General features: G+C 46.5%; 1 protein-coding gene across 1 annotated transcript in view; it reads right to left on the bottom strand.

Moving 5' to 3' along the window:
- LOC102367837 (inversin-like) overlaps positions 1–14,809 on the bottom strand; it is a 108,822-nt gene that overhangs the window by 61,151 nt on the left and 32,862 nt on the right. Inside the window, exon 3 of the mRNA XM_006038624.2 lies at positions 195–361. Coding sequence (XP_006038686.2) covers positions 195–361 — 167 coding nt within the window. The remainder of the gene's footprint in view (positions 1–194; positions 362–14,809) is intronic.

Consider the following 14,809-nt stretch of genomic DNA (forward strand, 5'->3'; position numbering starts at 1 on the left):
AATTAACTTTAGCTCAAACCACATTCTTAGAAAGGTTTACCAAATATTTATAGAATTATTAGCCTACAGAATACTAGAGCCCTTTCAAAATACTGCAAATTATTTACTTATTACCTCAGTATAAAATTTTCTTAAACTGAATGCCAGGTGCAAATTTAGCCAAACATTAGATACATGAGAATTTATTTAATTACCTTTTGTGCAGCAAGATGAAGAGCAGTTCTCTGGCTACGATCAGATTTATTAACATCTGCTCCTGCCTTCAGCAAGGCCTCAGCACAATCCACTCTGTCAGCCAGTACACAGTACATGAGTGGAGTTCTCCCAAACTGGTCCTCTTTATTTTTCAGATCAAGGTTTCCTTTAATGATAATAAATAATTACTAAAGTTTGTCTTCTAAATTTACAATTATATTGCCTTACAATATAATGTAACAATATAAAGCTTCAATAACATAAAATGTTTCTATGAATTTGAGAAACCACAGAATCTGTGCAGACAAAACAAACTTTGATCATATGATATTGCTTTACAATAAGTACTTTTAAAATTAAAATAAAAGAAATACAAGTCTTGAAACAAATAGTCAAAATTACAGAGGACACAATGAAAAAAATCAGTCTCTAATTTTTATCCTGACAGGGGCCTGTCTAAAGGCCAGTCTCATTGTCAGCCTGCCCACCTGTCTAGGGAAGTCCACCCACTTGACTCGCCTGCCACACCTTTGTTGGAATTAGTTGTTTGTAGGTGGGAGGCTGCCCATTTATTGCCCTGACACCAAGGCTGTAATACACAACTCTGAACCATCCCTACACTGTGTCCCATGCCTCACAGATAGCATTCAGATCCACTATTACTCCCCTAGCTCCTTAGCTGGACCACACTCGGCTTCTGCCCCCAACTTGGCCTCAGGCATCCTCAAGCATACCTTGGCCACATGCCCCGCACTGGGGCCTCTACTCTGCCCTCTCACTGGAGACTCTACTTCCAGTTGGCCTATGCGCAGTCCTTCAGGCCCCCAAAGACCCTACTCTACACAGCCTCTGGCTACCACTACTTCTGGTCAGCCTATGTACAGTCCTTCAGGGCCCCACAGACCCTACTCCGGCTCTCTCTCCCACACTGGGCCAAACTCAGCCTCTGGCCCCTCTCTGGGCGCCTGAGCCTTACGCCCCTTGGGCCTCAGCTGTCTGTCAATGTGCCTGGACCCAACCTCAAGCCCCATTCAATGGGCCTGGGCCCTGTGCTTTTCTGATGGGGTGTGTTCCCCTAGACTTTCCCCTCCATGAGGTACCCACAAGGCAGCTGGGGCTGAGGTTTTCTGGTACCCCATACTCGCCTTTCACTAGGGAGGTACAGGTGTGTCATTTTCTGGAGACTGCCCCACCACAGGCAGACCCACCACACCATCCAACCCCATCAGGGTGTACTTTCAGGTCATGACCCAGGTCCAGGAAACTCCTCCATCCCTATAGCTCCTACTCTGACCTCCAAGTGTTTTGGGAGCTGCAGACTTCAGGCTGAAAGATGTTGCTCTTCTGGTTCCCTAGGTGTAACTGCCAGCTCTGCTCCTAAGGTCTGGGCTTATACTGAGGCTGCCTAGCCCTCCTCCAATCTGGTGGCCCCATTGTGGTCATGTGACTGCCTAATTGGGCTTAAGCACACCTGCCAGCTATTCCACAGTCTGCTCAAGCTCCTTAAAGTGGCAGGCACCAAAGGTGCCCTGCTACACTGTCCTATTCATAAAAACTAGACTCAAATTGTAAAATGCAGATGATGAGTTGCTTAACGAATTACTTAAATAAAGGACAAGAAAATTATACACAAGGACCAGCAACTGTAATATTCACTATAGAATCTATTCCCTGCAGCAGAATTGTCCATTAGAAGATGACTGTTCATTAAAAAAATATAGTGTAGACATTTTGGTTATAAAGAAAATTTAAAAAACATTAACTGAAAGTAAACTAAAACTAGACATGAATTCCTTATTCTGTAAACATACCATCTGAAACAAGTTGCCATCATGGTCTTGGTGTTTTTTACTATGGGGTGGTATTCCAGGAAGAAGGATTGGTGGCAATAGATGGAGTCCACCTGATGAAGTTGGGGAAGAGTGTCTTCACATACATGCTAGCTAACTTACAAAGGAGGGCTTTAAACTAGGTTCAATGGAGGACAGAGACAAAAGTCAATAGAGAACTAAAGAAGCAAGGTGATCCAGATAAAGACCAAGAAAGAGGAGACAATATAGGGAGCCTCAACAGTGTTCTCTGAGGTAAATTAGCAAGATAATAAATGAATAATGCTAGAGACAGGGATGTCACACTTATTTGGTCCTGTGGGCTAAAAGAGTGGCACGGGGTCGGTCCATGGGCCACATCTGGCCCATGGCACCCTCTTCTCCCATCTCTCTGCATGCTGGATCAAAAGTCTGTGGGTGCCATGTGCAGCATGGATCCCAGACCAATTGGAGTGGGCACCATGTGCAGAGCTACTGGGGATCAGGGAGTGGGGAGAGGGAACTGCGTGCGGCATGGATCCCAGTCTGGCTGAGCCCTGTGTGCACACCAGTCTAGTGCACACCCGGCAGCATCTGTGTCAATTCAGACCCAGAGGAAGAACCAGGAGCCAGATGATGGAGTTCCATGGGCTGAACTTGGGACATGCCTAGTTTAAGAAGTTTATAAGTTAATGAGAAGCATAAAGAAAAAGCAGAAAGAATTAGAAACCCTAGTACAATCATAGCAGTGTGATCTAATTAGGATAACTGGGACAGTACTTCTCATGACTGGAATACTGCCATGGATCAGGGGTTGTTAACTGGGGGGACATGTACCCCCAGGGGTACTTGAGAAGGCCCTAGGACAGGGGTGGGTAAAATGCGGCCCGTGGGTCAGAAGCGGCCTGCCAGGCCATTCTGCCTGGCCTGCAGGGCCCCTAAAAATTTAGAAAATTAATATTTATTTGCCCCTGGCTGCCTGTTATGCGGCCCTCAATGGCTTGCCAGAACTCAGTAAGCGGCCCTCCACCCAAAATAATTGCCCACCCCTGCCCTAGGAGGTACACATGGGTGGGCAAGGATGAAGCGCTGCCATGCACTATCCTGTGCTGCCACACAGGCGCTGCCTACCTGGCTGGACGCAGGAGAAGCTCTCAGGCAGCGGCTGCTGCCACTTGGCATTTAGCCATGCACCACACCTCACTCCACTCCGTGTCTGGCCGCGCACCCCATCCTGCCTGCCCCTGCTCTGTGTTCAGCCATGCACCACCCTCCCCCTCCTCTCCGTGTCCGGCTACACACCCCATGCCCCCCGCTGCACATCCAGCCGTGTGCCACCCCTCCCCACCGCTCTGCATCTGGCAGCCAGGGGTACACTGCTCCATGTCCGGGTGCCCAGGGTACACTGATCCCAAAAAGTTGAAAACCCCTGCCATGGATGGTATAACTTTTTGAGAAAGGACAGGCAATAGAAAAAAGAGGTAGCATTACCACTGAGTATCAAATGACCCAAGTATCTCTTATTCCAATGTTTAAATTGACTCTCCACCTGACAATATCTACAGTTCAATTATATGTCATCAGTATAAGAACATGTAATACAGTAAAAAATTTGGACTTGGAAGCAAGATAAAATAAATACTATTTTGAGTAAGAATAATTTCCCAATAAATACCCTATTTCTTGTATTATCCAGTTTAATAACTTAACCAAAAATTTAAAAAATAATGTTCTAGAAATTGCTGAAGAATAGTGGCAGCATAGAATTTGTTCTGACCCAGGAAAAGGCCAGGGAGGCACTGTTACTTTAAAAGTCAAATTCCTTCCAGCTTGATCCAGAGATGAATACTACACCACACTTTTTTGGAAGGACCCACATATTCTGTTCATCATACTTAATCAACTCTGCTGGCCATCATGTTTTGAGTAGAGAAGGAAAGAAAACTAGAGCCTGGTTTCAATTCATTTCTTCAAATAATGGAAAAAATTGCTAAAAATGCAGCCCTTACACTTCCTTCTCCTGCGTCCAAATGTTAGAATCCATTCATAATTAATATGGCCATGCCAGGGGACTCCCCAAGGAAGCTGTAGATTCTCCTGCATTGGAGGTGTTCACAAACAGGCTGGGTACACATTGGTCTGGGATAGAATAGAAACATCACATTTTGTACAGGGGGGTGGACCAGATGACCCCTAAAGTCACTTCCAATTCTATAATTGCATGACTCTTTCAGCCATGACTTTCTATAATTCACTAATATCCTTGGTTTTTCTACCCTTCTTAAACTGAGTCTACATTTGTGCATTTACAACTTTCACGTGCATGAATATTGGCCATTTAAAGCTCTGGCTAAAGCAGCTGGCTCTGAATTTTGGCTAAGAATTGGAGGGAGACTAATATTTAGATGTAAATAACGATAAAAATAGCTACAAAAGAGTTTTATTTTGTTAGGGACTGGGGCATGAGTGGTCTGGCCTAGTGGTTAGGCACCGAAGCACAGGTGCAGTCCAAGTTAGTTTCCCAGGAACTGGGGGGAGATGGAAGGATCCATTGCTAGAACTGGAACTGGGAGCTATAGCTGAAGTCAAGATAGGCTGGGGTCAAAAGCTGGAGCCAGAGACAGGGTAAGCTGAGGGTTAACCAGGATCAGAGACCAAAAGCTAGACCCAGAGGTTGAACCAGAATCATAGGGGTGCACTGATAAAAGATTTTAGGGCTGATACTGATGACCGATTATTAACCAACCATATCGGCTGATACTGATCCGATTGCCGATATGCAGCCCAGCAGCTTGGAGAAGTGTCCAGCTAGTAAGTTTGTTGGGGGAAGGGATATGGGGGAGGGAAGGGGTGAGGGGGAGCATATCGAGGCTCCCGCAGTGAGAAGGGCTGGGGTAGGGGCAGGCACTGCCTAGCTGGGGCGGAGGGGAGGAGGCTCCCACCACTGTGTGTACCTCAAGGGAGGCGGGGGGGCATATGCCCTCCAAATTTGTGCACGAGGCTCCGGCAGACCGCCTGCTGTGGGCTCAGGGCCAGGGGCTGTGCCAGTTTCTTCCCAGCAGGGGGACCAGGCTGGGGCTGTGCTCAGGCAGGCTGGTAGTGGCGCTAGGAGGGAGGCCTATGGGGGGGGCTACAGACACTCTAAAATTCTCTGTAGCCCCCCCATAGCCTCTCTTCCCTGTGCCTGCCCTGAGCGCAGCCCTGGGTCCGAGTGCGAAGCAGGCAGCCCACCCATGCCCTACGCACATGCCCCCCATGCTTTTCTCAAGGGTGCACGCAGCAGTGGGAGCCACCCCACTTCCTCGCCTCCATGACTGAGCTGCCCATGGCTCCATCCTGCACTCTCTCCCTCACCATGGATACCTCAATGTAAGTTACTGTAAGTTACTTTCAGTTGGGCCTGCTCCCAGAGACACATGGGTTAATGCCCATTGTGCCCCTGGGAGCCAAAGACCCGGACCCAGACTCCACAGACCCGCTCAGTGTGGCTCCAGGAGGTATGTGTATGAGGACCAGATGAGAGTGTGCGAGCACAGGCCGGGGTGCTCAGAGGGTGCTCCGTGAGAGAGTGTGTGTGGGTGTGTGCATGTGTGTGGGGCCACGCTGGGCATGGCACGCTGGCTGAGTGGAGCCCGGGAGAGGAACATGCCTCCCCTCCCGGGTCCCTACATAGCTGAGCCCTCCAGGGAACCCTGCAACCAGAGCTGTGTGAACAGAACATGCCAACAGGCATGGCTCTACTTGGGTGCAGCAGTTTGCATGGGAGTTTGAGCGGAGAGCACACAGAGGCGACCAGAGGGCCATCCAGGTGAGGAGCCTGAGGCCAGAGGCCCAAAGAGGAGCTGTTTGGACCAGGTAGGGGTGTAAACTAGCTCTCAACCATGGTGGGGATTCACTGTGGCCACAGGCATCCTGGCACCACTGAGATCCCCACCCAGACAGAGCCCATGGCCCTACCCCCCACCCAGATGGAGCCCCTGGGGGGGCTACCTGGTATGGCTGCTGGCAGCTGGGCATAGGGGCACCTCCACTTGTGGGGTGTGCTCCCTAGTGGAGTCTCTGGAGGGCCGGATGAGGGAGCTTAAGGAGAAGGTACATCAGCTATGCACCATCAGGGCCCACAAAGACTTCATCGATGGCTACTGCCAGGGCCTTCTCCAGAAGAAGGAAGAAGAGATGAACAGAGATGGTGGCCAGTAAGGAAGCTCTCCACAAAGACCCACCTGGAGCTACCTGGAAGACAGTCACTACACACTCCAGGAAACGCAGGGCCATGGCTGCTTCTCCCCTGGCCCTGAACAACAGGTACACTCCCCTCCCCACGCATGAAGCTGCTCTGATGATGACACTGGAGAAGAACAAAGGTAAGAACCATGCTGCCACCCCCAGGGGGAGGTGCAAGGTGGTGGTGGTTGGGGACTCCATCCTTTGGGACACTGAGGGACCCATCTGCCGTTTGCATTCCCTAGCCCACGAGGTCTGCTGCCTCCCTGGGGCCCGCATCCGATAAGTTGTGGAGAGGATCCCCAGGCTTGTCCAGCCCACCAACTACTACCCCAACTACTATTTGTTCTCATTCATGTGGGAACAAATGACATGGGCAGAAGTAATCCAGACTGGGTCATAAGTGACTACAGGGCTCTGGGGGTTGGGCTCAAGGGGTCGGGGTCTCAGGTAGTCTTTTCCTCTTTTCCTCATGTAGTCTGTGCTCCCTGTTGCAGGCCACAGTCCTAGGAGGGAAGGATGCATCGAGGAAGTAAACTGATGTCTCCAATGATGGTGCCACTGAGAGGGCTTCGGTTTCCTTGACCACAATGTGCACTTCAGGGAGAGAGGACACCTGGGAAGAGATGGCATCCACCTCACATGGAGAGCTAAGTCCCTGTTCTCGGCCAGGATGGCTGATCTTCTTGATAGGGCTTTAAACTAAGATTGCTGGGGGGTGGGGAAACACTGACTGGAGCATGCCCAGGGACATACAAGGAAGCTCCGTAGCTAGAAGCACCAGGAGGGCCACTCTTGTGGAAACTGAGGGAATAGTTCTCCTTCAATGTGACAGGAAGTCGAGGGCCTTAGTAGGAGGACTCAGGTGCCTGTACTGTAATGCCAGGAGCATGGGGAACAAGCAGGAGGAACTAGCTCTCCTGCTTTCCAGTGGCCATTATGATCTAGTATGACCTAGTAGGGATTACAGAGACCTGGTGGGACTCCTCACACATTTGGAGCATAGCCATAAAAGGCTATGCCCTGCATAGAAGGGACCGAGTAAGGAAAAAAGGTGGAGGTGTAGCTCTCTATGTGAAGGAGCAGTACACCTCCTTGAAGGCCAACATTGGTTCCAAAGAAGAACAGCTTGAAACCCTCTTGGTCAAGTTGCGGGGGGGGAGGGGACGGCATGGCAAGAGAGATCTTACTGTAGGTGTATACTACAGACCACCAAACCAGGGCGAGGAACTCGATCTAGAGTTCACTTGAGAACTAACAGAGGCTGCCCGGAGATAGGACATGGTCATCATGGGCGACTTCAAGACATCTCTTGGGAAGATCACTTGGCCATGTCGGATCAGCTGCATTCCTTCCTGACCTGCATCAAAGAGCTTTTTCTGACTCAGGAGGTGCATGGGTAAACCAGAGGTAATGCTCTTCCAGACTTGGTCCTGGCCAAAGTAGATGACCTGGTGACCAACTTAAACATAAGAGGGCAGCCTGGGTGATAGTGACCATGAAACCGTTATGTTCATGGTCCATCGCAAGGCAGACAAATCAGATAGCAGGCTTGAAGTTTTGGACTTAAAAAATGCAAATTTCAACAAGCTCAGGTCACTAGTAAGGAATGTGTTATGGGACCAGGGACTGAAGATGAAAGGAGTGCATGAAGAGTGGTCATTCCTAAAGGACACGATACTTGAAGCACAAAGAAAGTCCATTCCCATGAAGAGGAAATGTAGCACAAGGGTTGGGAAGCCCTCTTGGCTAAACAGGGAAATCATGGTCCTCTTAAGAAAGAAGAAAGAGACGTAAAGTCAATGGAAGCTAGGGACAGCCCCCAAGAAGGACTATATAGCAATGGCTTGCACTTGTAGGGATCAGATTAGAAAAGCTGAGGTGGCAACTGAACTAAAATTAGCAACAGATATCAAGGACAACAAGAAATCCTTCTTTAGGTATGTAGGGAACAGGAGGAAAATGAATGGGAGTGTGGGACCATTGCTCAACAACTCAGGACAGCTAGTCACCGGCACTCAGGAGAAAATTGAACTCCTGAATGACTACTTTGCTTTGGTCTTTCACCGGGCCACAGGGAAAATCATACCAGATAGGGTACAGAATGAGCAGGGTTCAAATGGCCGCCTTCCTACTCAAATTGCCATAGAATTGGTGTGTGATCAATTAAAGAAATTGGACCTACATAAGTCAGCAGGTCTGGATGAACTTCATTCTAGAGTGCTGAGGGAGAGGGCCAAAGTAACTGCAGAACCCCTGGCGAATCTCTTCCAAAACGTGTGGCGCTCCAGGGAGGTCCCCATGGACTGGAAGAGGGCCAATGTGGTGCCCATCTTCAAGAAACAGAGGAGAGAAGACCCAGGTAACTATAGGCCAATTAGCTTAACTTCTATCCCAGGGAAAATCCTGGAAAAATTCATTAAGGAGTCTATGTGTGATAGGCTTGCAGAAGGTAGGATTCTGAACAACAACCAGCATGGCTTCGTTGTGGGCAGGTCTTGTCTTACCAACCTCATCTCCTTTTACGATCAGGTGACTTGCCACCTGGATAAGAGAAAGGAGGTTGACATTATATACCTCAACTTCCAAAAAGCTTTCAAGCTGGTATCCCACACTGTTCCTGCGAGAAAATTGGAAGACTGTGGGCTTAACTGGGAGACAGCCAGGCGCGTAGGAAGCTGGCTGTGGGGTAGGACCCAGAGAGTTCTAAGAACGGATCTGTGTCATCTTGGCGGGAAGTGGCCAGTGGTGTCCCTCAGGAGTTGGTGGTTGGTCCAGTGCTATTCAACATCTTCATCAATGATTTGGATGTGGGGGTGAAGAGCTCACTGTCCAAGTTCATGGATGACACCAAGTTATGGGGAAGCATGGTCACATTTGAAGATAGGCTGCACATACAGGTGGACCTAAAAAGGCTTGCAAGTTGGGCGGACCGGAACCAGATGAAGTTCAATGTTGACAAATGTAAAGTGCACCACCTGGGGACGAACCCTGGGGACAAACCTGGGGACAAACCCTGCACACCTACAGGCTTGGCAATGCCAACCTGACCAGCACTATGAATGAAAGGGACCTGAGGGTAATAATAGACCACAGTATGAATATGAGCCGGCAGTGTGATGCTGTAGCCAGCAGGGCTAACAATACCCTGGCATTCATCAATTGATGCATCTCCAGCAAAACCAAAGAAGTGATTTTCCCACTCTACTCGGCATTGGTGAGACTGCAGCTGGAGTACTGCATCGAGTTCCAGGCGCCACACTTTAACAAGGACGTGGTAAAGCTTGAGAGAGTCCAGAGAAGGGAAAAGAGATCAGAGTCTTAGGCGGCAAGCCATATGAGAAAAGACTGAGGGATGTAGGACTCTTCAACCTGAAAAAAAAGAAGGCTGAGATGGGTCTTGGTAGCAGCTTATCACTACATCAGAAGCGTACATCAAGGGCTCGGTGAACAACTGTTCACCAGGGCACCCTTGGGGAAAACTAGGTGTAATGATCACAAACTCCTGGAAGACCATTTCAGGCTGTACATTAGGAAAAACTACTTCACAACTAGGGTGTCCAGACTGTGGAATAAGCTCCCTCCAGAGGTGGTGCAATCACCTACCCTGGAAATATTCAAGAAGAGACTAGACGGTCACCTTTCTAGGGTCACTTGACTCCAGTTGTCTTTCCTGCTTGGTGCAGGGGGCTGGACCCGATGATCTTCTGAGGTCCCTTCCAGCCTTACAATCTATGAATCTATGATCTGCACCCCCATGCCCCTTCCCTCCCCACTTTCCTTCCCCCTCCCCCAGACTTACCAGCTGGACGCTGCTATCCAAGCTGCTGGGCTGCATTCCTGGCCGCATGCATGCTGCAGCTGTGCGCATGCATGTGGCATTTATTGGTGACATTATCAGCCACACCAACCAAAAAAAGCCAATTGCTGATAACGTAAATTTTCCTTTTATTGGTGCCAATACAATATGAACCAATATATCGATGCACCTCTACAGAATCAAGAGCAGAAAACCAGAATCAGGGGATGCCAAAGGTCCTACAAGAATCAGAAGCTGGAGTCAGATCCAGGAGTTCAAACCAGAAAACCAGCAAGAAAGCATAGAGGGCCAGAATCAGGAACTTTTACAAAGATATTGCAGGTTGGGCCTGGCTTTTAAGGGTTGGAGCAGGCGGGGCCTACTGTCTGTGGCTTCAGGGGGTTGTCTGTTGTCTGTGGCTTCAGGGGGTTGGCTGCCCTGACTGCATCACTCCGCCCAGCTAGGACCATGGTGCAGCTCTGGGCTTGCTGTTCAGGGGATGACTTGTCCTGACTCCCCAGTCGAAGCTGACTGGGTCTGGAGCTCTGCTCCATCCTCATTATATTTGTGTACACTGTCACTTAATTTTTTAAAATCTAAAGGCAGTTATAAAATAATATAAATGTAGTTACCATCAATATTAAGTGTACATACTACATACTTTCTGAAAGTAATTAATTCTACTCTTAATTGTTTTAGTTGATTGAATACTATCACTTTTTAACTTGTTTTATAGTGTAATTAATTTAGGGCTTTATTCAGGATATTAAACTTACGATAATGATGAAACAGTGGAACTCAGAACAGCTGGGAAACATCTTTTTGACCAGAACAATTCATTTTAAGCACTTACACAATTACATCACAAACTGGAAGCAATCTTAAAAATATTTTCTCTTTTTAATAAAAGAATAAATAAATAAAAAAAAAAGTAGATATTTTTAAACAGTCTGGTGCAGTCTTGTTCCAATATTTTAAATAATAAGCTATACTTTTTCCATAGGATTTTAAAGTTAATTAAGATGTTAGATGTCATTCAATCATTAGATAAAACACACCACCAGAGCTTATTCTTACATAATACCAACACTTAAAAACACTACTCTGTTTTGTCACACCTGGTTGACCTGTCAGGCCCGCAGGCAGTGCCTTAAAAAAAGAAAGAAGTGCAGTTCAGATGGAGCAGCACATTTCCTGGAGAGAAGTGTAGCTGAGGAAAAGCACTGCGTCCATATCTGTGACTGTGAATATCCTTAACAGAAAGCAGGTCACACTGGCTAGGTACAGAAGTTACACATAAACCCATTTAAGTGATCAGAAACTAGTTTAAACCTGTAACAGAATTAGAAATTCAGTGCACATAAACCAGTTTCAAAATGGCAGAAACTGGTTTAAGATAAACCTGGTTGAATGTAATATCAGACTTAACTGATTGAGGTCAAACCAGTTTATGAAACTTCTGTCCCAGACTCCTTCCCTGTTCAAGTTAAATCAGAGTTCCCCAGCATTCTGCACCCCTGAACTGGGCTGTGCTGTCTGCTTCAGACAGTAGGGCTGGCCCCAGCCCTCTGCTCCCTAGCTGGAACAGTGAGGGCTCACTGCCCTTCCCCCACACGCAAAAACCCCTGCTGGGGTCTGAGACCGGGAAGGGAGGTTGCCCTGTTCTGCTTGCTTAGTGCTGGCTGCGACTGTGGACTACAAACCCAGAGGCACTTGGAAGCAGAAGGAGGAAGTGATGAGCAACCCTGCAGAGTCCTGCTGCTATGAATCTGAACGGCAAGTCCCAGAGACCTTGGGGGCAGCAGGAAGAGGAAGTGAACACAGCCCATGCTGGATACATGCCAAAAAACCATGCTATAGCACCCATAGACTTCTGGTTTGAGCCACTGCAGGCATGTGGCTAATTTCCTGAATCAAAAGTGAATGTTTCTTCATTTGCTTATTGGTTCAATCTTTGCAGCTTAGACTAACCTGCAAAGACTGAATCAACTCAGCCTTGGGCTTTTTGACTGTCTGTACTTAGTCATTATCAACATCTGCTCTAGAATTTCAGTGAGTGATTTGCCTGAGGCTGCTAAACTGGCTTACGGATATCAGAGGTGTGTTGGAGTAAGGCCTGATGCTGGCTTCCAGTAGTTAATCTGTTTTCTTTACTTTGTCTATGTTGTGGCCTTTGATAGCCCTAGAAAGAACATATTTTCTGAGGTTGAGGGGTAAATTCCCCACACAAGATAAGCTACTAACTACTCAATTTTGTCATATCCCAATGGGATACTGTGGAATATTAAGCCCCATGACATAGTAAATATACATTAAAGTTATATTTAAAATCTTAGTTCCTGGGAACAACACAACACAAATGTTATTTTAACTGCTCAAAAATGCAAAAAGCATAGTTCTAATAGGAATACTGTGATATATATTGTGTACTTTACTGAGGAAAAACTAGCCTGACATAGCAAATTGGGAAAATCTAGCCTGGGACAGGGCTACATGGAGACAACTTGTGAGAGAAGGTACATCTTGCTTTGAGAAAAAACATCAGAAAAAATATCTCATCCTGGAGGAAGAAAAATGCAGAAATGGAAGGAAAGGAAACAAGACTCAGAAATCTGATCCAACCCTCTCTTTAACCACCATCTGTGGAATCTGCCAGAGAATTTGAGGCTCTAGGACTGGCCTTCTTAGCTATCAATGGACTCATTCAAAACCCTTTACTTGACCATCTTCGACCGTGAGGGATCACTGCTGCAGCTATGTACTTTATTTTAAATATAATATAATAATAAATATAAGAGCATTAGCTAGTAATCTTAAAATGTGTCATGCAACAAATTCAAGTGTCCCTCCTGCGTACACAGAAATGAATGGACAAAAATGAGAGGCAATTTTTTATTTCCTTTTTGGCTAGGCAAAACCTACATTTCATATTCTGTAATTCCACTGTGGCTCTAGGCTTCCAAAATCTGGAATCAAAGGGTTCACTTCACAAATTTAACTTGAATACTATGACCATGCCTTATGGGGACTTAAGTGTGGCAATATTGAGCCTTCCTGCACTTAAAACTTAATGTCTAGCTGTGAGGCAGGAATTCACAGGCCTAATTTGATTGCCTAGGCTCCCCACTACTTTAAATGGGCAGAGTTAGTTCCCAGGACTGTGATTTACAACTGTCAGCCTGCTTAGCAGGTAATGCCAAAAAACCCAATAGGAAACCTTGAAGAGAGCAGTATATTCAAATTCACAATTTTTCTTTGAGTTGGGTGCCTTTCTGAAACTGGAATTCATAGCCCAAACTGTGCCCAGCCTTGGTTGTTTTGTGTGCAGGCAACAGGGTTACTGTTGTTTTTTAAAACACAGATTGAAAGGTAAGAGGTGGTGATGGTAGAGGACTCCCTTTTTATATAAGTCATCTATAGCAATTGCCTAGGAAGTGGGAAACCTTCATTTAAGACAGTCCTAAAATCTACATCTGCTACATCCTAGAACAGTCCCCTAAACACCAAGCTATGGATCAAGCTGGATTCAAGGCCTTCTCAAACCCTGCTGTTAATACACCAGAAAGAAATGCAAGTGTCATGTGGCCACAGTAACTGAAGGCAAGTGGGACTGTGAATCTGTAATCCAGTGATGAAAGTGTTCCCCCAAAAGGTAGGGAATTCTGGACTTTCTTCTAGGGTCTGTTTATTCATTTTGCATTTAAAAGATATTAGATAAAATGCCACCTGACAGCTGTCCCATATGCAATCAAGTCATACTGGCTGCTTGCAGACGTTAAAAAAACCCAAAAGCGGCACTTTACTTTAAAATCTACACACTGCCACACTGAACCTAGTGCATGACCAGAAGAGGCAGCGTGTTAGTTGGAGCTGGCTCACCTGACATCTGTATAGACTGGGTGCTTAAGTGGGGCTTTTTTGGCACTTTTATCTAATAGGTGATTATATCAGCTTTAGACAGAAGTGTCAAAAAGCCCTGCTGAAGCACCTGATCTATACAGATGCTGCAGAGCCAGGTTGAACTAACGCACTGTTTCTTCTGGTAAAGTGCGGTTTGTTTGGTTTCTTTTAACGTCTGCAAGCAGCCAACATGAATTCTTCTTTCAATTCCATCATGGGAATACAAATACTTAAAGTTTAATGTCACATGTTTAATAACTACTTTAAGAATACCCCTGTCCTATCATACTATCCCTTCCATAAACTTAACAAGCTCTGTCTCAAAGCAATTTCATTTCTCATTCTGAAAGTTATTCTATATTGTCAGTTCTCCGATGGCTGGAAACCTCCTTCTAGTTTTTTTTCTAAATGTATCCATAACCAATTTATACCCATTTGCACTTGCAAATATTATTTCTTAAGTCAGGCTCTCTTTTGCTTGCTCTCCTTCTGGCAAGAGTCATTACTTTTGTATTCCTTTTTACACAGCAGCAGAGTTTTAAAGCCCTCAGTCATGCTTTGTCTCTTGTGTGGTGTGGCATTCTCCAGGGAATTTGACAATATGTATTTGAATACTCTCAGGCTGCATATGACCTACAACCTGGCTCTTCCATTCCCTGGGCAAGTACGCTAAACAAGAGGATATTATATAAAAGATGACCACCACAATCTGTGTTTTTGAATAAATACGAACATGCATACTGAACTCAATGCTATCAGTGTTTAGTATCAGTGTTAGCCATGGTCTTAAAACACCTACAGAATCGGGTCCCTCAGGATCTGAATTTCACCCCAAATATGAAATAAGTGTATGTTCCCATTTGTATGAAAAACTTAACTTTTC

This window comes from Alligator sinensis, unplaced genomic scaffold (genome assembly GCF_000455745.1).
Source record: "Alligator sinensis unplaced genomic scaffold, ASM45574v1 scaffold1590_1, whole genome shotgun sequence".
Classification (NCBI taxonomy): domain Eukaryota; kingdom Metazoa; phylum Chordata; order Crocodylia; family Alligatoridae; genus Alligator; species Alligator sinensis.